Here is a 24,882-nt window from a genome sequence, read left to right as displayed (position 1 = left end):
GGGAAGGGGCTTGCTGGAGACAGACAGGCTGGCGGCCCAGGTCCCCGCTCCCAGGCAGGTGCAGGCAGCCCCTCCTCAGCACTGGCAGTGAAGACGGAGCTGTGTCTTGCACAGGGGCCTGTGGCCTCAGGGCACCCTCCTTCCAGATGACCAAGACATTCTGCAGCCCGCATTGTGCCCTGGGCTCGTCCTGGGCTGGCTTCCTGCACCCCCAGGCCAGCAAGGCCGTGCCTGGGTGTCTCGAACACTTCCTACTCCCGGACAGTCGAGTCACCCCACCCCTCTTACTGTGAACCACCTGTGATGCTTTTGTTTAATTGCAGTCACTCATGACCCCAAGACAGAAACCATCCTTACAGAACCAAATTAAGCTTTCCTGGAAGAAATGTTAAAAAGAGTGACTCAGCAGCTCCACGAGCACTGTGGCTCTGGAGATGGTGGGATGCAGCCTCACCAGGACCCCAGCCACCGCGCCCAGCAGAAACATCCATAGCTTGAGGCTTCAGCATTCTGTCCAGCCTTCTGAGTGTTTAAGCAAAGTCCTATTTGTTAAAATTCCAGAACAGCCTGAGTGTCTCTGTCACACAGCCTCAGGTGCTGAAATGAAAGCCATGTCCTAGGTAGGGAGGCCCAGGGGCTCTGCCCTTAAGAGCCTGTGTCAGCTGGGCACGGTGGTTCATGCCTGCAGTCCAGCACTTTGGGAAGCCAATGTGGGAGGATCTCTTGGGTGCAGGAGGATGAGACCAGCCTGGGTAACATAGCAAGACCCCCGTCTCTATAAAAAATACAAAAATTAAGCCAGGCGCGGTGGCTCACACCTGTAATCCCAGCAGTTGGGGAGGCAGAGGCGGGCGAATCACAAGGTCAGGAGTTCAAGACCAGCCTGACTGATATGGTGAAGCCCCGTGTTACTAAAAATAAATAAATTAGCTGGGTGTGGTGGTGTGCACCTGTACTCCCAGCTACTCAGGAGGCTGAGGCAGGAGAATCCCTTGAACCTGGGAGGCGGAGGTTGTGGTGAGCCGCGATCACGCCACTGCACTCCAGCCTGGGCGACAGCAAGACTCCGTCTCAAAACAAACAAAAACACAAAAATTAGCAGGTCATAGTGCTGCATGCCTGTGTTCTCAGCTACTCGGGAGGCTGAGGCAAGAGGATCACTTGAGCCAGGAGTTTGAGACCAACCTAGGTGACATGCTATCTCTACAAAATAAATAGTTGTTGTTGTTTTTTAAAGCCCACATTGTAGCCAGGGAATTGCAGCTCGAGAAGATGCTGAGGAAAGCACACAGTCCTTCAGCTCCCAACACCCAGCAAGTCAAAGGGCACCAGCACATAGCAGGCTTATAGACCATCACACAGCACACTGCAGACAGCACACTGCAGACCAGACTACGAGAGCCTTAGGCAGGGCGGGGTGGGGTGTGGGACTCTTGGAGGAAGGAGGCACTGGTGCAGCACAGGCTGGGTAGTTTGTGCCCCTCCATTCCTGTGGCCTAGGCTGTGCTGGTGCTGCGAGGTGGACGGGGGCCACCCTGTGATCTCAGGTCACCAGGGGCACGTATCCTCTGAGTTTGTGGCTGTGTCTTCCAGCCTAGCTTGGCCTGTGCACTGTGGCTCGGTGTTTCAGAGAAGGGCTCCTCAGTGAGCAGCTTCATGTGAGGGCCTGCAGGCTCCCATGGGTAATGCACAAATTCAGAGAAGCACAGTAGTGGGCTGCAGCTCCCCAGAGAGCACCCACATACAGCTTGGGTGTTGCAAACCTAGGTTGTGAAATGGTTGTTGGTTGTAACCAGATTTTGTTTCTGAAGAGTGGGATAGGAAAACAGCCCTCTGGGCGATCTGTCCTGCTGGTGCTATCTGTGAAGGGAGCCCCTCACTTCCCACCTGAGTCTCACGCCACTTCCCCACTTGCACCCACACCCATCTGCTGGGCCTGGAGCCGCTCCCTCTTTAGGGCCATCCCTGTGATCAGTCCCCTGTGGCCCTGGGCATGGCTGGTCCTTCTCTGCTTAGTCGGGTGCTATCAGGGAGGGTGAGCTTGTCAGGATCATTTGGGGGGTGATAGGCTGGCAGGGGTGGCGTCTTGGAGGTGGCATCTCTCCTGTGGAGGGTGGGGTTGGAAGCTGAGCTTGTCAAGATCATTTAGGGAGTAATAGGCTAGAGGGGGTATGCCTTTGGCCCCAGCAAGAGTGCACCCCCAGATATCCCCCCTTTCCTCTCCTTTTCTGAGGTCATGCTCGGCCACTGCTACCGGGCTGCATTCATCAGGAGTGAGGAGGGTATGGGCTCTGCTGGCTGAGGTAGGACCCTGGGAGGGATGCTGAAGCCGCCCACCCGCCTGCCTGCCCCATCAGGAGCTGGCACTGCAGCTGCACTCTCCCTGCCTGTTTCCTGACATCCTTGTAAATGACAGCTGCACCAGATGTAGGGGAGCTGCGTGTGCTGCAGAAGAGCAAACAACATTGCCCCCTTATCTGGGCCCCGGGGTGTCAAGGCTGCTGTTGAAGCTGCTCTGTAAATAAAGGGCAGGTGGCCTCTGCAGGAGGCACACTGGGCCACCTTCTGCAGAGCGAGACTGCCTCTGGCAGGTGGCCTGGAGCCCTGAGACTCACCACAGGGCGGAAACACCCATGTCCCCTCTGAGCCTGACCACGGGCAGCTCTGACTCACCTCCCACCTCGGTGGTGCAGACGTGTGGCAGTGCTTGGCGTGGGCTGTGGGCCACTTCCTGTGCTCTCCAGAACCGCAGCCTTCTGCAGAGTAGCTCAGATGTCACTGCAGTTCCCCAGTCACGTGTGTGATGTGCATTTCACCAGAGTTCAATGATTCTTGTGTTTTTTACTCCAAACCTTCAGCCTTTCTCAAAAATAAAATAAAACCACTTGGGATGTAGGGCTTTTACTCTGAGAGGTACAGAGTGGCCACCGTCTGTTTGCAGTGTTGCAGACCCTAATCTTTCAGGGCTGGATGGCAAGGCAAGGCTCACAGAGGTTGAGAGAGGAAGCAGTCCTGTGTGTGGTGGCGGGAGGAACACTGCCTCAAAGACCACGCTCTGCCATCCAGAGCACACGAGGGTTGTTGCACCTCCGAGAAATGTCACTGCTGACCATCTGCTCTCCTTGCAGCATCTGGGCTGATGGGCCGTACCCTGCACCGTGAGCCACCCGCAGGAGACCAGGAGGGCACGGCACTGCACCTGCAGACAAGCCTGCCAGCCCTTTCCGAGGCGGATACCCAGGAACTAACCCAGGTAAGATGTCCCCAGTGCCATGCCAGCCAGCGCTGTGTCCCCATCTTCCCGCATGCTGCTCCTCTCACCTTCCCGACCACAAACAAGCTCTGGGTCATCCATCCGTATTGGCTTCCCACCAAGGAGGAGCTGCTGGCCTCCCCTCAGCAGCTGCAGGGAGGGAGGAAGGGCAGTGTCCGTCCCAGGTCCACACACTTCCTGGAACACAACATGCACCACATTCAGACACATTCCTATGCACACACAGCTGCCCTGGCTACCACCTGCACCCATTGTACATGTCCGTGTGTGTGTGCACAGGTGTGTATGTTTACTGTGCATGTACATGTGCATGCTGTGTGTAGTGTGCGTGTACTGTACACATTGTGCATTTATGTGTACTATGTGTGCTATGTGTACATATGTTATGCATGTACTGTGTATATGTCCATGTGCATGTGTGTGTACTTGTACTGTGAGTACATGTGTGTATTATGTGTGTTGTGTGTGTATGCACGTGTGTGCTGTGAATGTGGTGTATGTGTTGCATGTACTGTGCATGTATATGTGCTGTATGTGTACCTTGTGTGTACTGTGCATGGGCATGTGTGTATGTGCATGTCTTGTGTGTGGAGCGTGCATGTAGTGTACCTGTACATGTATGTGTACTCTGTGTGTGTGTGCTGTGCATGTGCTTGCATGTGTGCTCTGTATACTGTGCATGCATGCAGGTACATGCCTGCTGTGTGTTGCGTGTTCTGTGTGTGCACTGTATGAGCGCATGCACAGTTGGGTGCATGGCTCACTCAGCCCTCATGTGCTGAGCACTGGTTCTTAAGGAGGCTCAGCACTTTGTGCCTGGGAGACTGGAATTTTAACGTTCAGTGTAAATACTCCTGTCTTGTCCAGAGGTTGCTGGCTAATATGCTGGCTTTCCAAGTAATTTTTGAAGCTGTACCCAGTCATCATATTACTTCATTTGTAAATATCTCCATATGTATCATTAAAGGATAAGAGCCATTCAGAAAGACCATACTGCCACTGTCGCCTTAGGAAACAGGAAGTCGTTCCTCAGCACCATCCAGTATCCAGGCAGTGCTCCAACCTGCTGAGCCCTTCCTGAAGGGCGTGTCCCACAGAGTATGTGGCGCACATGCAGTCTCCAGGTGCAGCTTCCGTCTTGTCATCCCCTGCAGTTGATTCCTTGAAAAAGCAAAGCTGTCTGTTGGGCTGAGACTGTGCACTTTGGATCTTGCAGTTCTGTGTCCACGCAGGGCGTGGGCTCCCCATCCCTGAGCCTCTGAGTCGGCAGGTGGGTCTGGGGCTCTGTCAGGCCCGGCCCTGTTTTTGTAGGGAAGGTTTTGTGGGTGGCTCTGCCCATGTCCACCAGGAGGTGGATAAAGACACTCTGTCTCTTACGCCTGTTTTTAAAAACCAATTCTTACTTTACGTGTCTGTGTAGGCATAAACTCCTTTGAGGCCAGCTTGTTTGGGGAAAAAGGTGTTCATCTTTGCTCTGGGGTAATTCAAGTGAACACGGCTTGTCACTTTTTCCTCCCGGCCTCACTTAGTCATGTCTGGTAATGGCACACACAGCACTGCCTGGTAGGTGTAGCCAGCTCACTCTGCAGGTTCCTAGTCACCTTCAGATACGCTCACTGCCTCCAGAGCATTCTTGGCCTGGGTCTCGTTTGCTCGGGGTTTTTGAGAAAGCCCAATACTGTAAAGACAGACTTACCTGATTCTTTCCCAGCCATCCTCCTGAGAGTGCCTCGGCACGTGGCTGAGACTGGCAGGATCTGAGCACACCCCACTCCCACACCCCACAAAGGTGTCCACGGCCGAGACGCTCGCTGTATCCCATGGTTGTGTTTAGACTGAAGTAGGAACAAAGCTTTAAGATGAAAAAGTAGGAATTTTACCTGTTAATTGCAATGGTGGCCATGTAGTTGGAGAGGCCCTCAAGTGTCCACACATCAGACTCTCCTGTCACGTGTGGCGTGTTCTTCACCTCAAAGCCCGGGAGCGATGGGGAGGTGGTCAGGTCACTACACGGAGCTGAGGGTGAGTGGGGCTCCCCACCAGCCATCCAGGCCGCGTCTCCCCTGGGGCTGGCATGGGCACTGCCATCATTAAAGATCCAGCAAGCCCAGTGGCCCAACACTGGGAGGAACAGGCTCCACATTCAGGACTCTGGCATCAAGGCCAGTGGCAGAGCGGGAGGAAGCAGTCACCCAAGGTATGGGGTTGGGAGGCCCAGGAAGGCCTGGCGTGCCTTAGGGGCAAGTGCAGCGCGTTGGTCAGATGCGGGCCCCCTTCCTTGCAGGAGGAGCCTAGTTTCACAGGAGACTGTCTTTTTGAGGCAATACATGTGTTTCCTATTTAGAGAATTCCTGGTGCACAGTTGAAGCTCAAGCAGAAGCCAGAGTGAGTTACATTTCTGGGGAAAATAAAAATGCACGAAACCCCCCTTCATCCAGCTGTGGTTTTTGTTGCAGATGCTATTAAAGCCATCATGCTGAAACGTGTCCCAGTGGTGTGGGTTGCAACTGGGGGTGCTCAGGAGAGGGTGGCTGTGATCACACAGGACAGGCAGGGGTGATGTGGCGAGCCCTGCTGTCTCTGGGGCCCTGGCCACTGTGTCACTGTGGCTGTGGAGGGTGGAGGGCCGGGGGCTATAGGAGGTGGATTTGACAGAGCCCCTGACTTGCTTCTGTTGTCTGCTCCTCTTTGCGGCTGTGGAATCCACTGGGGCCCACGCCATGGACGCGGTGCCTGGACACAGTAGAACTGGAGGTGGTGTCGGGCAGTTCCCTGGGACACTCCAGCTCATGCAGCCTCATCTGTCTTGTCCTGCTTTGGGGTTGCTGTGTCCACGTCCCTCTGTCTCCAGGGAGGAACCAGGTGGACACTCAGTGTAGACAGACACTGGGTCTGGCAGGAGAGTGGGTGGGAGCCTCGCTGGTGCCTGATGGTGGCAAAGAAGCCTGCTGCACTCCTGCTGTGGTTCCTGATAGGAACGGATGTTCCGTGGCCGGTCCCTGTGGGCGCAGGTCCCAGAGGATGCTTGGGTGACGCCTCAGCCTCCTGCCTTATGGCATGGGGTGACCAGCATACCACTGCCTGTGACGTCTCCATAAACAACAAATGCAAACACACATGGTAACAGGAAAGCCATGCAACTCATTCCGTTCAAAGTCAAAGAGTTCCCAGGGAGCCGAGCCTGGTGCTGGGACGGGGGCGAGACTGAGGGTGCGGTCAGGCTCACATGGGGCTCAGGTAGGGCTCACGTGGAGGTGTGGGACAGCAGCTTCTGGGCATGTGGGGACCCAGGTGTTTCTGTCCTCACATCTTTGTTTGGCAGAAACCCTCTGCCCACTCCACAGCGTCATGTCCCATGTCGACCAGTTCTGGTGATTTGCTGGAACATTCTGAAGTCATTCTGGGGCTCCCTGCCTTCTATGAAACTATCTTCAGAAGGTAACATCCCTTTCTTTCCTTTTGTTTCTCTTTTTTAGGAACTGGAGAATGCATTGCATCTTCCTCAGGGACCCCCGTTCCTGGTCTGGCTTCCCTTACTTCCCTGTCCCTGATGTCTCTGATCTAAACTTCCCTCAATTAATCTGTGTCCTCTCCTAGTCAGGGGAAAAAAATCAATGGTTTCCTGCGTACCTAATGAATGTAAGATAATAATATTCACAGAGTGTCTCCCTAGTACTTGAAATAAGGGTCTTAATCAGTGCATGACCGCCCTGGCTTCTTTGAGCTCACCGACCATGTCGGGGGCCAACAGCCCCATGTGACTTTGGGCCCCTGCAGTCCCCGGGGGCAGGAGAAGCTGCATGGACACCGTGCTCTGTCCTGAGCGCACCTGACACAAGTGTCGCTCTCCTGCCTGGCCCCAGTGGGAGTGTGTGGAGCAGGCGAGTTGGAGAGCAGGTTATGGCCAGAGGGGATGGTGGGACTGGCCACCCCTAAGGTGACTGGGCTCTGCGGGGGCACTGAACGCAGCACCCACCCTCCGAGGCTGGCCAGGCAGGAGTGGGCCTTGCTTGTGAGTGAGGAGGGGTGGGGAGGCCAGGCTCCTCCTCCACTCAGGCTCTCAGCGTCCCGTACCTTCCTGCTTTTCCAGGCTGTTCATGTCAAGTGTTCATCACGACGCAGGCAGGAGGTCGATATTTTGGGGGTCTGTGAGGTTTTGTGATGCTGTTTTTATTTATGGCCTTGACAGCAGTCAGATAGAAGCGCTGAGCTAAGCCGCATGTTTGGGGATCTGTGCCTTCACTATGAGTTCCTATTACTCATGCCCCTGACACCACATTGCATGCACTTTCTAAATGCTGATCCATAAGAAGAGGCTGGGAATGGGGATAGGGTGCCCTGCAGCCCGACATCCACACAGCAGGAGGCCATGTCCCTGAGGCCAGGGGCGCCCTGGACCAGGTGTGGGGGCCCTGCATGCACGTGGCTTGAGGGCGCCCTGTAACTCAGACTTATGGCAGCTGGGTGGAGGCGGCATCACAGGGAAACACCACGCCTTCCCTTTTAACCTGTATGCTCTTTGGCTAATGGGTTTGTGACGGTGAGTGCCTGCTCGCCCGCCTCTGTGCACCCTGCCCACCCCCACCCACACCCTCTGCTTTTGCAGGTGAGCCACTCCTGTGCCCATGCCCCCCAAACTCCCATTGTGCTGGGCATGACTGCAGAGGACCCAGGACCCTGGGCTGAGCAGGGCCCATGGCTTCAGAGTGATGGGGACAGGAGGCCATGCCAGGCACAGCCCTTGGGGTCCTGGATGCTCACACCAACCGGTACCCAGAAACCACCTGGGAAACTACCGGTGCAAAGCGCCTGGCAGGAGAGAGTGTGGGACCCGTGCTGAAGGCCGGAGGCCAGCACCTGACAAGCCCTCTCAAGGCCACTCCCAGGCTGCACCAGCTGAACAGGTCGAGCAGAGACCAAGTGCTCAACCGAGTGCTGAGTGGGACTTCAGGCTTGGAGGACTCGCCCCATCCCGAGCCTTTCCTGTCCTCCCAGTTGTCGCTTTAATGAAGGCCAAGTGTGCGGGGCAAGTGCTGGGTGTCATGGAGGCCCTGGCTGTGGAAGGTAATACGTGTTATAGCAGTGGGGAGTTTCTCATTATTCACTTTTTAAAAATTGTGGTGAAATATATAAAACCCAAATTTTGCCATTTTAACCATTTTTAAGTGTACGATTCAGTGGGGTTAATGAAATTCACCACCATCGTCCTGCACAGAAACTGTTTCTGTGAGACACGAACCCACGTTTCTGCCCCAACCCCCCGCCCACCACTCTGCCTTCCATCTCTGCCAGCCTGCCACTCTGGGTTCCTTACAGCAGGGGAGTCACGCAGCCCTTGTCCTTTTGTGCCTGTCTTATTTCACTTGGCGTACAGTTTTCAGGGCCCATGCACTGAAAATGCCTCTGTTGGTGGATGTGCGAGCTGTTTCCTCCTTTGGGCTGCTATGGAGAATGCCACTGTAAGCGTTCACGTGAACATCTGTTTGAGGCCCTGCTCTCAAGTCTTTGGGGTACACAGTGGTCCCCTTATTATCAAGAGAAATGCTCTAAGACCCCCAGATCATAAAGCTTTATCCCCATGTTTTCTTAGGAGTTCTGTGGTTTTGGTTTCCTCTTTAGGTTGTGAGCCCGTTCTGAGTTAATGTTTGTGTGCGGAGTGAGGTGAGGACCCAGATTTATTCTTCTGTGTGTCCAGATCGAGTTTTTCCCAACACCATTAGGTAAACCAGCTGTTCTTTCCCCATTGAATGGTCTTGACACCCTTGTTGAAAATCCGTTAGCCATAGATAATATGAGTTTATCTCTCTGGTTTCTCACTTAATTCCATTTTGCGGTCTAATGTCACTGTTTTGATTACTGTAGCTTTGTAGTAAGGTTTTTTGTATTTTTTATTTTGAGACAGGGTCTCACTCTGTCTCCCAGGCTGGAGTGCAGTGGCATGATCTCGGTTCACTGCAACCTCTGCCTCCCGGGCTCAGGTGATTCTCCCACCTCAGCCTCCGAAGTAGTTGGGACTATAGGTGTGCACCACCACGTCCAGCTAATTTTTTTTTTTTTTTTTTTTCTTTTTGTAGACATGGAGTCTCCCTATGTTGCCCAGGCTGGTCTTGAACTCCTGGGCTCAAGCAGCCTTCCCTTCTCAGCCTCCCAAAGTGCTGAGATTATGGGCATGAGCCACTGTGCTTGGCCAAAAAAAAGTTTCAAAAGTAAAAAATAAAATAAGTTAAAAAGAGAAAACAGCATATAGGATAAGAATATAAAGAAAAATTATTCTGGCATGGCTATATAGTGTTTGTGTTTGAAATTTTATTACAGAAGAGTCAGAGTTAAAAGAAATCGTAGTTTGTAATATACAAAAGTTAAAGGAAGCTAAGGCTCACCTATTACTTAAGAAAGACTTTTTAAAATAAATTTAGTGGAGCCTTAGTGCGCAGTGTTGATAAAGTCCACAGTAGTGTTCAGTCATGCCTAAGCCTTCACGCTCACTCACCACACACCCAGGGCCGCGTCCAGTCCTGCCAGCCCTGCTCACGGGAAGCGCCCTACACTGCGTGCCATTTTGTATCTTTATGCTGCACGTTTACTGCACCTTCTCCACGTTTAGATGTGCAGGTGGTTAGCGTGGTGCTCCAGCTACTTGTGCTGCTTGGTGCTGTGGTGTGCCGTGCAGGCCTGCAGCTTGGGGGGGTGTGCCCCGCTACACAGCCGGGCACTGTAGGCACTGCCCCCTCGGTGTGTGTATGTGTGCTCTAGCGTTGTCCCATGATGAGACCCCGAGCCATGGTTCCTCAGGATGCATCCACATCATTAGGCAGCACATGACTATTTTAGTATATCATGCTTTTGTTTTCATTCATCTCAAAGAATTTACTAATTTCCCTTCCATCACCTGTTGGTTGTTTAATTTGTAAACACTTCAGTTTGCCGTGTTGCTAGCTTCCCTCTGCTGTGGTTGGAGGAGACACCTGCTGTGGATCCATCTCTCTAGGCTTGTTGAGGGCTGCCTCCCAGTCCGTGGCCCATTTCCCAGCCTGTGGCCCATGGAGGCATCTGGTGCAGAGGAGAATGTGCTCCTGCGGTTGTAGGTGGGGCGCTCTGCACTGGTCTCCTGGGCCATGGGTTTATAGTGCTGTGCAGGCTGCCTGTTTCTGTATAGATCCTCTGCTTAGCTGCTGTGTTCATTTTGACACGTTTGCTAGCCTTTAAATGTGGTCAGCAGGTATTACGCAGTCTTGGTTCAGGCTGGGAAGTGGGTTTGTGCAGCTGTTGACACCATGTGTTGAAGGATGAAAGAGCAATGCCGGAGGCAGGTTCACTGAGCCAGGTGTCACCCACCGGGAGAATGAGGCTGCAGAGTGGCCCTCAATGGCAGGGGTCAGCACTGTGGCTGCTTCGAGCTGTGTGTCACAGCCCTGAGTGTTGGGCCCTGTTCCTGTCCCCTCCATGCACAGCGGCGTCCCACCTCGAGGTGTAGGTGAGAGGCAAGGGGGATAGGGCCGCAGTGCGCAGGGCAGAGCATGAGGTGCCTGGCAAGTTGGGAGCAGACTCATTGGCCACAGCTCTGGCCGTGTTGGTTCAGGCTGGGAAGTGGGTTTTGTGGGGCTGTGGCCGACCCCTTGGAAGAGCCACATTTTAGTGCATTTTCAGTTTGTTTCCTATTTTGAGGGTACCACTGAGGTTCTTCCACGTGTGTGATGCACCTTCAGTGGCACTCAGTTCACATTCACTGAACACTTTAGTGAGGATTCATCATCCCTCAAGCACTTGGCTCTCTTAATGGGAATCTCCATCCGTGGTCTAGGAGCAGGGAGCGCTCTTGGGCAGGACAATCCAGTCCAGGCCCAGCTCCTTGCTCTGCATGGCGTTTCCTGTGCACGCCTGGAGTGAGCTCAGCTGGCCCAGCTGAATCAAAGTCCCCTCTGAGCAGCAAGGCCGCCGTGCTCATTGCCTCGACCCACCGCCGCGGGGGCGTCCTGAGGAGGGGGGCCCTGTGTCGCCCCCCTGCTAGTGCACAGACCACCTTGGCCTCCAGGAATGCAGCGGAGGGGACTTGGGCGGGCCGCAGGGTGGTCTGCGAGTGCCGAGTGTGACAGATCGCAGCAGAGAGTGTTCTTTACGGCCTCCAGAGCTTGGCTGCGGTGACAGCCAATTTTCCCCCTTTACGTTCTCTGCAGCATATTAATGGCCCCAACTGGTAGAACTATTTTGAGTTGTAGACAGCTTGATTTATCCCAGCTCTGTTCTTAAATGGTTGCTAATTTCTCACTGCAAGAAAATTCACAGTTCCTCAGTGAGTCAGCTTAATGACATGGCCAGGGCAGCCCAGCTAACAGCAGACTGCTCTCGGTGCTTGGCTTGGTATGGTGATGTGCCGCACTCCGGCGTCGCGAGGCAAGCCAGAGCAGACATGTCCCGTGGGACACAAGAGCCGATGTCCCGCAGAGTTTGGAGGCTCAAGGCCCTGCATGTCTCTGGAGCACCGTCTTCCCAGGCTGCCGGTGGCAGCGAACGCACAGGCCCTGGACGTCTTCAGGCCCCCAGCACTCAGCCTTGCCCTAATGGTGCGCGCATGGACACACAGCTGCTTTGTAGGTGGGCCCACCCTACTTCATTAGGCTATTTTTCCATATTTATTTTTTGCCTTTATAAACAAAATGGAAATGGTGAGAACGCTAAACGCTCTCGTCTTTGCTCTGCAGGGCTTCTGGCCTATGTTGCTGTCAACCCAGACAGTGTTGGTGATGCTTTGCTCCGAGTCTGCAGGAGCTTTGTGGAGACAGAGACTTTCCTAGCAGGGCAGCAAACAGAAGCTTTTCTTCCAGAACAGCCTTTGCTCAGGGCATGAGGGAGCCGGCCAGGCCCACAGTGCCCAGGGCATCCTCCTCACGGATGTGTTGGAGGAAAGTGGCTTTGGTGCTATCCTGGGGGACCATGGCCATAAGCTGGCAGTGTCAGCCACATTCAGTTGCATTTCTTTGTTTAGGTTGTGCCTCTTGCTGCCTGCCTGAGTCACCTAGGGCTGCTCCCCTTCCTGGCTCTGACGCCCTCAGCGGGTCCCACAAGCCGCTCAGGACCGCAGAGTCCGGGCATGGGTCTGGCCAGGCATCCACTGATGCTGTAAGCTACAGCTTCTCTTAGGAACACTTCTCCCAGGTCCGGCTCACAGGTATGCCCCAGGGCCAGCCTGGATTGTACTGTCCTTCAAGCACTCCTTGCTCTATTTCTTTGAAGTTTATAAAAGTTTGTTTCCCCCAAAACCCAAAGTACTTTTCATCAGGTAGTTTCTGTGGAGGTCAAACTGGCTGGAAGGAAGGCTGGTTCCTGGGTTTCTTTACTCATGTAGCAGGGACTCAAGGAAGTCTGATTTGCACCTCGCCTCTGACTCAGAGCCCATGAAAGTTCCTGTATGAGGCCACTGGCTGCCCCGGAGCTGACAGCATCCTGCACAATGGCTAGATGGCTTGTCACCCCAGGCCACAGAGGAACAACTGTTTCTAGGGTTTGGCCAGACTTCACATTCTCCATTCTTTCCATCCCTGTTATGTGGAATGCACACGATGCCATGTAATTACTTCAGTCCCTTCTTAAAGGAAAACGAATCTGAACCCACACTCCAGGACACTAGCAGTTTGAAGGTTCACTCAGGAATGTTCTTTGTCTGCAGACCTAGCAGCTGTACAGATTGCTCTTGTGTTTTTGCACTATTAACTTCAAGTGCAATTTTGGCAGGCAGGCCCAGGGTCTCAACAGGCTATTTTGAATGAGTTCTCTTTTAAGGCCTTCAACGTGGTGAGACATTTTCAAATCAAAAAGTACAGCAGGAGCCAGCCTTTATTTTGTCTGTGTACACAATAAAATATTCCGCTTCTATAGGCAGATCAGCTGGTCTTAGTCACAAATAAATTATGCTTAATAGGCAAAAACCTAAACTATAGAAATTTTTGCTATTCCCACTGCTTTCTTATGCACTAGAAAAAGGCATGAATTCGGTGTCTTTTTTTTTTAAAAAAAAAGTTATTTTATTTTCTTCTTTATATTCTGGAGAGATGTCATAGACAATATTTTTAGGTTGAGAATAATTGTACATACTCATGGGTTACGTAGTGAAGTTTTCCATACATGAAACATAAAGTGATCACATCACACCAGGGTCACTAGCACAGCCAGCATCTTGGGCACGCGCCACTCAGCCTTGCAGGGAAGGTGGTGGGCAGGGGTGCCGGGCTGCCTGGGTCTGTTGGAGATGACCCTGGGGGTCAGGCGTCATGTGGGGAAGATAGTGAACGGGAGTGTGGGGCTGTCGGGGTCTGTGTGGAGGTGGCCTCAGGTGGACGGGCTTCATGCCTCCCTGTGGTCCTGATGTCCATGTGGCTCCTGATCCCTGAGTTGTTGCGGGTCTCTGCTGGGCCTTGCTGTAGGTAGTATAACCTTCATGGCGGCTTGCTAGGACTGTATATACAAGAAGAATATGATGTACGTTTAATAATTATTGGCATTGATGTATGTCAAATGGTACTCTGTGTCTATTGGGTTCAGTACAGTATTTTATTTTTTTCCCTATCATTTTTACCTTTGAACATCTGGGTCAGGGTTAGACAGATTTAATACGGCATATTCAGCTACTCTTAGTGTCATCCTGCCGAAGACACTCCAGTCAGAGAGCCAGAGCAGGTCCTGGCCCAGCCTCCCTTGGATGTCCCAGGGCCCTGCCACCACCTGTAAGGGGTACAGGACTTCTGGCGGTGACCTGGGATGTGACCTGGGTCATGCCCCACAGCATCTCTATGTGCAATGAGTGTATCCTCAGGACCGGGGGCAGGTCACCCTGTCTGTGAAACAGATAAAATGTGCCACATTCTTAGAACAATGTCAGCTTACATTGCATATCCAATAACTCAGCTTTCATTCAGGATAGCTATGGGATGGTAAAAACAGAAGACGAAGTTGTGTATGTACTTTAATCTCAAATTTGAGTTTATTCGCAAGAGTGTATGGACATAGCGATGGGGGAAAAAGCCAGATAGGGGTGTGCTCGTGTCACTGATGGTGCCAGCCTAACAGTGGTCTGGATTATGGGCAGATTTTGTTTTATTCCTTAACTTCTCTCATGTTTCCTGGTTTTCTACATGCGGTTATTAACAGAAAAGACAAATAGTGGTGTCTCCTGATAGCACTGCACGCCGTGGTCATGGAGAGGGCAGAGCTGATGCAGGGGCTGCTGGGAGGCATTGGAGCTGTGGGTCCTGGCAGGGGCTTGGGCCATCTCCCCAGCCGTCAGCTCACGGGAGCCCTGTGGCCCTGAAGGACATTTAAATTCTAAATACACTTAAATCACATTTTAGTATGGTTGATGAGGGACATAGGGACTGAGACCAGATCCCGAGCGGATCCATGTCCCTGGCTTCCAGGAGGCCTCCTCACAGGATGTGGGCACAGGGACAGTGTGATTGTGCAGCCCGGCCATCCCTTCCAAGGGCTGTGCCTGCTGGTTCCAGCAATGCCCTCAGGATCACACTGACAGCAGCAGCAGGTGAGAAGGGGGCGGGTTAGCAGAGCCAGCGAGGGGTGGGCTGAGGCTTTCTTCCCTCTCACAGCATAATTTGGGTGTGGGCCACGTGAGATCATGGGCCAGGCGGTGGAAAAGACCTCCTGTGTGAGGTCATCTGCCCGTCCTCCTGGAGCCACTGACCCCACCATATACTTTCCAGAGCCCCATCCAGAGATCTAAGTCATGACTCAACAGATGGAGTTTCTGCCAGCTCCCGAGGGTGCAGAAGCCCTGCTGTCTGGGACTGGGGCTCTAGTCAGGCATTTATTCATCTGTCTTATGACAAAGATCTCAGCAGGAAGGCCGGGTTTGGAAAGGGACATGTGGCTCATTTCACCTCTGCCGTGTGCCTGTGAGTGACCTCAGCCCCCACCTCCCTGTGCTGTCTGCAGAGGGGCTGGGCACCCGGCCGGGGAAGGGCTCCTTCTGCAACACAGCAGCCACTCTGGCCGGGCCCTTTCTGGTTTTCACAGCTTGTTCGCATTTGTGATCTCATGTGAGCCACACCATTCAGTGGAGGGAACTGGATCTGACCAGCTGGCCCTCTGTCCTGGCCGCCTCCATACTGTTTCTCACGGGTCAGACGAAGGCCGGACCATAGGCGGGGGCATTGCTTGTGACCCTGAATCCCAAGCTGCATGTGCCCCACCGCTGGCCACCCTGCTGAGGAGCACTGAATCCCCTGCCCTGGCTGCCCAACCCCGCAGGACGCTGAGCCTCCCGCCATGTCACTGGGCGGAGCGTGGGGAGGCTGCTCCCCCAGGGCTCAGGTGTGCTGTTCCTAGAGGCAACCAGAGGAGCTGTAGGGGCCCCCCTCAAGATCACCACCCCCTAGACCCTGGGTGGTCACTGCCGGTCAACTGGTGGGGACACAGCACTGACGGTTCCTTCTCCTGACCTAAGCAGTGATCCAGAACTTTCCCTGAAAGAGGACATGGACATTTGTTGCAAGTGGTGGGTCACTCAAGTTTCCTTTCCAGTGTATTCTTCTCCATTGTCAGGTGGGCATATGAGGCTTCTAGACCTAGGTTGAGTGTGTAAAGCAGCGCTTCACAGTGTGGTTCACCTTCCTAGATTCATAGAACACAGCTCATTAAGCCACAGACATAGCACCAGCTCAGCCCTCAGCTCATCGCCCCCGCTGCACCCAGGGGACACATCTCTGTGCTAGCATTCCTGGGGCGGCCCACCCCATCCAGCCTTCCCCCTCCACACCTGCCTGGCCCTGCATGCCTCCAGCTTCTGCACCTGCTGGGCTGGGGACCATCTCCCACACCCCCACGGTGCTGGCTGCCCTCCACCGTATGGAGAGTTTCATTCTGTCATTTGCATTGTGCATGAAACATCTCACACTTAGAGACAAGAGAAGGGGGTTGTGTTTGTTTTTAATCCTGCTTTCTCACTCCAGTCTGCAGTTAGGGACCCACATGCAGACAGGTCATGAGCATAGTGGCTGGGTGAGAGCTGGGACTCAAATCCGAGCTGCCTGCCCAGGTCCCCAGCTGCCCCACTGTGGGCAGGAATTCCACACCCACATGCAACGCTCCCACAAGGTCAGCCAAACAGAGCACTCCGCAGCCTGGAGATGGCAGGCCAGGGTGTGGCCACTGCACCAGGCAGGAGGTGGGGGCAGGCAGCTGGCAGGAGGTGGGGCGGGCACCTCATCTCACCAGGCCTGTACTGGCAGAGGCAGAGCCATGACCTGACCCTGGTGCTGGGCTGCCGGCTCCCTCCCGCTGGCTCGCAGATGGCGTCACCCACGTGGTCACGCAAAGGCTCTTGGGTGTGTGAGACGGAGAGATGTTGTCTGTGCTAGGGTTTGCAGAGATGGCAGCCTCTGCTGTGATCTTGTGCTTCTCCCCAGATCCTGAGGAGGATGAAGGGGCTGGCCCTGGAGGCTGAAAGTGAGCTGGAGAGACAAGACGAAGCCCTGGATGGCGTCGCAGCGGCTGTGGACAGAGCAACCTTGACCATCGACAAGCACAACAGGCGGATGAAGAGGCTGACCTAGGGGCAGAGCGTCCCTGCATTCCTGTCTCGCCCTGCACATCCCCCTGAGATGGAGGGCTGGGAGGCAGTGCCAGGGCTGCAGAGGCCTATGGCCCTCCGGGGTGGTCTTCCTCTGGATGGGGCTGCTACTGTGGGGCCGCTTCTGCACCAGGGGCCTCCCCAGGTGTGCACCATGCCTGCCCCCTACTCGGCTGTCCCTGTTGCTGGGCGGGACCTGGCCACATGTTCTGCAGATGCTGCAGAAGTGTGGACCATGGTGGGACCCCAAGGACACTTGGCACAGGCCTGGAAGAGGCCGCCCTCGTCTTGTCTTGGCTCCCTTTCACGGACAGACCGGCCTTCTTAGCTGTACTATAAATTTGTGAGTGAAGTTAGAGCCCAGCTCACTGAGCCAGCTCACTTTGAGGGCATCCTATAAACACCCAACTGTTCTTTTATCATCTCAGTTTTAGCCAAAAGTGAAATTAGCATGACTGCATCTTTCAAACAAAAATATTGATTTCTGCTTTTATGGCCCTGTTTCCATCCAGAAATAAAGAGAAATGCTGGCGTTAGAGTGGTTTTTGAAGATGGGTGCCAGTGTTTCCACCTGGTGCCTTGTGTCTGGGTCAGCGGCCACTCCCTCAGAGGCCCTGGGGTAGGTGAGCATGGCCTCTGGCGGGACTGCGCATCACATTGCGGGTGGTGCCCCTTTGCCATGCTGCTTCCAGATGCCCCGTGCAGGTCTGCAAGGAAGGGTGCGGGCACATGGGAGGCAAGGCCCAGGATGGTACCACGGCCCAGCCTGTGGGGCCTCCATGCTGGTGCACCCAATGCCCAGTGGTGCTGCCTTCCCAGGGCTGCTCAGTGAGCCTCACACACAGGGGCCCTCGCAGCTCTGCAGCCAGAAGCCCCACATTGAGCTATCCCGGGCATGCTCCCTCCAGAGGTTCTGGGGAGGACCCTGCATGGCCTCTTTCAGCTCCCTGTGGCTCAGGTGCGTGGCTGCACACTCCAGTCTCCACCCGTCCTCTTCTGGCCAGCTCCCCATCTGTGCATCTCAAGTCCCCCTCCCCTTTCTCTTAGAGGGTCGCCTGCTACGGGTCCAGGGCCCAATCTAATCCAGGATGGCCTGGTCTCGATGTCACTCACTGAGGGTGTCTGCTAAGACCCCAGTTCCACAGGAGGTCCTGCTCTGAGGCTCCAGCTGGACTAGGGGCTGCAGTGCCAGCCGCCAGAGCCAGTGCAGGTGCCTGGCAGGAAAACTGGGAAGCAGCCTCTCTAGAAAGCCACAGCCCAGGGAGCTCTGATTTTTTTTTTTTTTTTTTTTTTTTTGAGAGGGAGTTTCACTCTTGTTGCCCAGGCTGGAGTGCAATGGCATGATCTCAGCTCACCGCAACCTCCACCTCCCAGGTTCAAGCGATTCTCCTGCCTCAGCCTCCCGAGTAGCTGGGATTACAGGCATGCGCCACCACACCCGGCTAACTTTGTATTTTCAGTAGAGATGGGGTTTCTCCATGTTGGTCAGGCTGGTCTCAACCTCTCGACCTCAAGTGATCCGCCCGCCTCAGCCTCCCACAGTGCTGGGATTACAGGCGTGAGCCACTGCGCCCCGCACTCTGATGTTATTTTTTGTTTGATTTGGGAAATTGTCTTCTGCTCTCTTTTTCTTATTTGGTTTATACTTAGCAGCCTGCAGAAGGAGACCTTGCCCTGTCCCCTCTGGGGTCCTTCCACTAAGGCCACAGATGAGTGAGTGCTCCCAGCCTGTCTGGACACCCCAAGGAGGCCAGTGTTGGCCCTCAAGCCCAGCCCAAGGCATGTGGACACCATGGCCCCTCCCTCCTCTCAGTGCTGGGAGCCGGCAGCAAGAGCTCACCATGCCTGCAGCCACCGTGCAGACCCCTATCAAGCCTGGAGGAGGCTGCACCCTGTCCTCAGGACCTCACAGTGTGAGTGGGGTCTCCTCTGTCCCTGACCCCTCGCTGTTCTCAGGACTTCACAGTGTGGGTAGGGTCTCCCCTGTCCCTGACCCCTCACTCATCAGGACCTCACAGTGTGGGTGGGGTCTCCCCTGTCCCTGACCTCTCACTGTCAGCAAGTCCTTGCAATATCAGGTGAGGTCTTTTGTGTCACTTGACCATTCCTCGTCCACTGGACCTCAAAACTAACATGATATACAGTAGTAAGAATGTAGAAACTTTCCCACTAAAATCACGACCAAGGCCCATACATCTGCTCTCACCACCTTCTTTCAGCACTTTAAGCTCTAACAGATGGAACAAGGCAAGAAAAGGAAGTTAAAGTTTAGTGATACTGAAAGAAGAAACAAACTCTCTTTGTTCACAAATGACATTTTCCAGGTAGAAAGTGTAAAAAGGGATCAAGAAAACACCCTAGAATAATGAACAACTATTCAAGATTTCAAAATATACAAAAGTTAACCACTTTCCTATATACCAACAATGGATGAATGGGTTTGAAGTTAAAAACAAAGCACTTCTACTTTAGCACCCCCAAACAATAAAATACTTAGGTACAAGTCTAAAAAAAGTGTACTCTTTATGTATATATGAGAAAAACTACAAAACCCTGATGAACAAAAGAAGAATCAAATAAATGGAGAAAAATTCCATGTTTATGGATAAGAAGACTCAGTATTTTCAACATGTTTGTTCCTTCCAGCTTGATCTATAGATTCAATGCAATCTCAATCAAAATCCCTGCAAGTTATTTTGTGGATATTAACAAATGATCCTAAAGTTTATATGGAGAGGCAAAAGACGCAGAATAATCAATTCAATACTGAAGGAGAGGAGGAGAGTTGGAGGACTGACACTACATGACTAGAAGACTTACTAGAAAGCTGCAGTTACCAAACCGGTGTGTTATTGGTAAAAGGAGGGACAAATAATAGAACAGATTAGAGGACCCAGAAATAGACCCATATAAATATAGTTAACTCATCTTCTAAGAAGATTCAAAGGCACCACAATGCAGAAAAGACCGTCTTTTCAACAATGGTGCTGGGACAACTAGACGTCCGCATGTGCAAAAGAAATCAAACACAGACCCTACACCCTAAACAGAAATTAATGAAAAGGAGCTGGGCGCGGTGGCTCATGCCTGTAATCCCAGCACTTTGGGAAGCCAAGGCAGGTGGATCACTTGAGGTCAGGAGTTCGAGACCAGCCTGGCCAACATGGTGAAACTCTGTCTCTACTAAAAATACAAAATTAGCTGGGCATGATGGCAAGCACCTGTGATCCCAGCTACTCGGGAGGCTGAGGCAGGAGAATTGCTTGAACCTGGGAGGCGGAGGTGAGAAGATCGTGCCACTGCACTCCACCTTGGGTGACAGGGTGAGATTCCATCTCAAAAAAAAAAAAAATTTATTCAAAGGGATCATAGACCTAAAAGTAAAATGCAAACTAGAAATGTCCTGGAATATATCATAGGAGAAAATGTAGGTTACCTTAGGTACGATGATAGCTTATAAATTTTTTTCACTCATTTAATTGTTAATATCTGTGGGTACATAATAGGTATTTATGGGGCACATGAGATGTTTTGATACAGGCACGCAGTGTGTAATAATCACATCAGGGTAAATGGGGTATCCATCACCTCAAGCATTTGTCCTTTTTTACAAACAATCCAATTATACTCTTTTAGTTATTTTTAATATACAATTTATTGACTGTAGTCACCCTGTTGTACTGTCAAATCAAAGGGCATATTTCTTCTTTCTAACTGTATTTTTGTACCCATTAACCATCCTTGCCTCCTCCCCAAACCCCCACTTACCCTTCCCAGCCTCTGGTAACGATCCTTCTACTCTGTATCTCCATGAATTTGATTGTTTTAATTTTCCACAAAGAAGTGAGAACATGTGAGGTTTCTCTATCTGTATTTGGTTTATTTCACTTAACATAATGATCTCCAGTTCCATCTATGTTGTTGCAAATGAGAGGATCTCATTCTTTTTATGGCCAAATAGTGCTCCATTGTGTGTATGTGTATATACTTTCTTTATCCATTGGTCTGTTGATGGACCCTTGGGTTGCTTCCAAATCTTGGCTATTGTGAACCCTGCTGCAGCAAACATGGGAGTGCAGATACCTCTTTGATATACTGACTTCCTTTCTTTTGGGTATATACCCAGCAGTGGGACTGTTGGATAATATGGTAGCTCTCTTTTTAGTTTTTTGAGGAACCTCCAAACTGTTTTCCCTAGTGGTTAATTGGTGGCTAATTTACATTCCCTTGGTAATGGCTTTTTAGATATAGCATAATAACAGAGCCATGATCCATGAAACAATAAGTTGACAAGCTGGACTTTATTAAAATTTAAAACTTAATGCTCTGCAAATGACACTGTCAAGAGAATGAAATGACAAGCCACAGACTGGGAGAAAATATTTGCAAAAGACGTCTGACACAGGACTTCATCCAAAATAGAAAAAGAACTCTTGAAGCCAGGCCTGGCTCCCAACAACTCAGGGGGCTGAGACGGGGGAGGATCCTTTGAGGCCGTAAGTTTGAGACCAGCCTGGGCAACCAAGCCAGACCCCATCTCTAATAACAGTGCTAAAATCTAAAAAAAAACTTTTTTGAACTCTTAAAACTCAGCAAAATTTAAAACCCCAGTAAAAGTGGTACCCAAAGACCATAACAAACACCTCACCAAAAGATATACAGATGGCAAATAAGCATCTGAAGAGATGTTTCACATCGCATGCCATTAGGGAACTGCAAATTAAAACAAGGAGGTACAACTACACACCTGCTAGAATGGCCAGAATCCAAAACACTAACACCACCAGTTGCTGGGGAGGACGTGGAGCAACAGGAACTCGCATCCATTGCTGGTGGAAATGCAAAATGGTGCAGCCACTTTGGAAGACAGTTTGGCAGTTTCTTACAAAGTTAAACATATTTTTACCATATGATCCAGCAATCATGCTCCCTGGTATTTACCCACATAAATTAAAAACATGTTCACACAGAAACCTGCACATGAATGTTTATAGCAGCTTTATTCATAATTGTCCAAATGTGGAAGCAGCCAAGATGGCCTTCTGCAGGTGAATGAATCAACTGTGGCCCATCCAGACAGTGTATTATTCCGTGCCCAAAATAAATGAGGCATCAGGCCATGAAGTGGAAGAAACGTGAACGCATATTGCTAAGTGAAAGAAGCCAGTGTGAGAACTATGGGACACACTGGGAAAGGCTGAACTATGGAGACAGTGAAAAGATCAGTGGTTATCAGGCATTGGAGACGGAGAAGGATAAACAGGCAGAATGCAGAGGAGTTTTAGGGCAGTGACACTGCTCTGATGCTCTAATGATGGATGCATGCTGTCATGCATTTGTCAAAACCCCTAGAATGTACAACATTCTGTAAACTTTGGGTGATACTGTGTCAAGCTAGGCTCATTGATTGTAATAAATGTACCACTGTGGTGGGGGATTTTTATATTAGGGGAGGCTGAGGGTGTAAGCTGGGGTATACGGGAACTCTGTATCTTCCACTCAACTATTCCGTAAACCTAAAACTATTCCTCTTTTTATTTTTTTTATTTTTGAGATGGATGCTCACTCTTTCGCCCAGCTGGTGTGCAGTGGCATGATCTTGGCTCACTGCAACCTCCGCCTCCCGGGTTCAAGCAATTCTCCTGGCTCAGCCTCCCAAGTAGCTGGGATTACAGGCATGCGCCACCATGCGCAGCTAATTTTTGTATTTTTAGTAGAGGCAGGATTTCACCATGTTGGCCAAGCTGGTCTTGAACTCCCTACCCCAGGTGATTTGACTGCCTCAGCCTCCCAAAGTGCTACGATTACAGGTGTGAGCCACCGTGCCCGGCCTCTTTATTATTATTTTTAATTATTATTACTAGTTTTGAGACAGTGTCTCTGTTGCCCAGGCCGGAGTGCAGTGGTGTGATCACAGCTCACTGCAGCCTTGACCTCCTGGGCTCAAGCTATCCTCCCACCTCAGCCTCTTGAGTAGCTGGGATTACAGGCATGTGCCACCACACCCGGCTAATTTTTGTGTTTTTTATAGAGACAGGGTCTCACCCTGTTGGCTAGGCTAGTCTCAATCTCCAGCCCTCATGTAGTCCTCCCACCCCAGCCTCCCAAAGTGCTGGGATTACAGGCGTAAGCCACCGGGCCCAGCCTAAAACTATTATTAGAAAAAGAACGGGGTCACCATTCCCACGCAATATTGAAATCCAGCAGAACAAATTTCATTAGGTTTCAGGACCTGAAAATAATTTTCTGGGATTCAAGGTTTTGGCCTCTTAAGCCAAAGCTCCACCTGTGGGGTCATCCTTTTTCTTTAAGGGTAGAACCTGGTCTGCAGTCCAGTAGCTCCATCAGCCTGTTTCCTGCCTGTAGGATTTTGGGATTCCAACAGCCCTTTTTCACTCTGCCCTGGCTCTGCACCTTTCATCCAAGCTGGAAGTGTTTCTGTTCATCTAACAATCTCAAAATCCTTGTGAGTCTCCTGCGCATGTCACAGAGATCAATGCCTTTAGATAAGAGGGTCCTCCACAGAGCTTTGCTGGCCAAACCCTGTTGACTGCTGGCCTCTGCTGAGAGGGCAGAATGCACCAGGAGTCACACAGTGAGTCACTGTCCAGTTACTGCCTGGCCTTCTCTCCAGATCACACTTTCCCAACAATGGCACTTCTCATTCTAGCATCTTTTGCTATCTGGACAGGCTGAGAATTTTTCAAATCATCAAGTGCTTTTTATTTCTACAGTTCCATCCTCAGTGTTTCTTTCCTTTTGCATTTTACTACAAGCCTCAAGGAGAAAACAGGCCCACACTGCCAACACTTGGCTCAGGAACCTCCTCGGTTCACCACTTACCAGCTCTGCTTCCCACTCGGCAGCAGAACACATTCAGCCAAGTTCTCTGCCGCTTTATAACATGTTTCCTTCCTTCCTTTCTTCCTCTCTCTCTCTCTCTCTTTCTTTCTTTCTTTTTAGATGGAATCTCTCTCTGTCACCCAGGCTGGAATGCAGTGGTGCGATCTCGGCTCACTGCAACCTCCACCTCCCGAGTTCAAGCAATTCTCCTGCCTCAGCCTCCTGAGTAGCTGGGATTACAGGCGCCCGCCACCACACCCGGCTAATTTTTGTATTTTTAGTAGAGACAGGGTTTCACCATGTTGATCAGGCTGGTCTCGAACTCCTGACCTCGTGATCTGCTCGCCTCAGCCTCCCAAAGTGCTGGGATTACAGGCATGAGCCACCGCACCCGGTCTAAGAAATACCTGAGACTAGGTAATTTATTAAAAAAACATAAAAAAGGTTTAATTGACTCAGTTCTCCATGGCCGGGGAGGCCTCAAGAAACTTACAATCACAGCGGAAGGCAAAGCAGAAGTAGGCACCTTCACAGGGCAGCAGGAAGAAGTGAGTAAGTGCAAGCAGGGGAATTTCCAGATGCTTATAAAACTATCAGATCTCATAAGAACTCACTATCACAAGAACAGCATGGGAGAAACTGTCCCCATGATCCAATCACTTGCCACCAGGTCCCTCCCAGCGACATGGGATTACAGAGATTACAATTCAAAATGAGATTTGGGTGGGGACACAGCCAACCCATATCATTGGACCTTAATGACACCTGCAGAATCCTTTCCAGCCCTTAATTAGTGTTTGACTGAGGGGTTGAGAGAAGCTGCAGTGCACCAGGGCCAGGAGTCTCAGGCATCTTGGGATTCACCGCCCAGTGTTTCCTCCATCCAGAAGGCCATGGGCCAGCCCTCCCCTCTCGCTTACCTGGTTGGGGTGGATGCTTCATCCCTCCATGTACTATGTGCCAGGCCTCAGGAAAGTACTTCCCATCTCTGAATGTCTGTCTCTGAATCAATAACGTGGGGATGTCCACACATCCCACGCACAGTTCTGAAGACACAGTGTCCCACCCACTGGGAACCTCACCCCAACCCCACACGCAGGTCCCAGTGAGTGGGCATTGCCACCTCTCTGCAATTTCTTGTTCCACTCACAGCACATGTCACCACCCGCCACTGCTACCCTCCTCCCTC

At 51.8% G+C, this 24,882-nt stretch overlaps 1 protein-coding gene and 1 pseudogene across 10 annotated transcripts in view; both read left to right on the top strand.

Annotated features, from left to right (window-relative positions):
* The window catches only part of SNAP47 (synaptosome associated protein 47), a 52,606-nt gene extending 35,220 nt beyond the window's left edge, over positions 1-17,386 (top strand). For 3 of the 10 annotated variants that reach the window (XM_063671609.1, XM_054467560.2, XM_063671589.1), the window contains one exon: positions 3,129-6,931. In XM_063671609.1, coding sequence (XP_063527679.1) covers positions 3,129-4,009 — 881 coding nt within the window. In that variant the 3' untranslated portion in view covers positions 4,010-6,931. Of the gene's footprint in view, positions 1-3,128; positions 6,932-11,973; positions 12,441-16,686 lie in introns of those variants that run through there. The other 7 variants (XR_010127666.1, XR_010127669.1, XM_054467508.2 and 4 more) reach the window with 7 other exon arrangements.
* LOC129021748 (uncharacterized) lies at positions 12,450-16,679 on the top strand (annotated as a pseudogene).
* Positions 17,387-24,882: the final 7,496 nt, after the last annotated feature.

Source organism: Pongo pygmaeus, chromosome 1 (assembly GCF_028885625.2).
Source record: "Pongo pygmaeus isolate AG05252 chromosome 1, NHGRI_mPonPyg2-v2.0_pri, whole genome shotgun sequence".
Taxonomy (NCBI): domain Eukaryota; kingdom Metazoa; phylum Chordata; class Mammalia; order Primates; family Hominidae; genus Pongo; species Pongo pygmaeus.
Note: the sequence above shows the minus strand (reverse complement) of the source record. Positions and strands in the feature narration are given on the sequence as shown.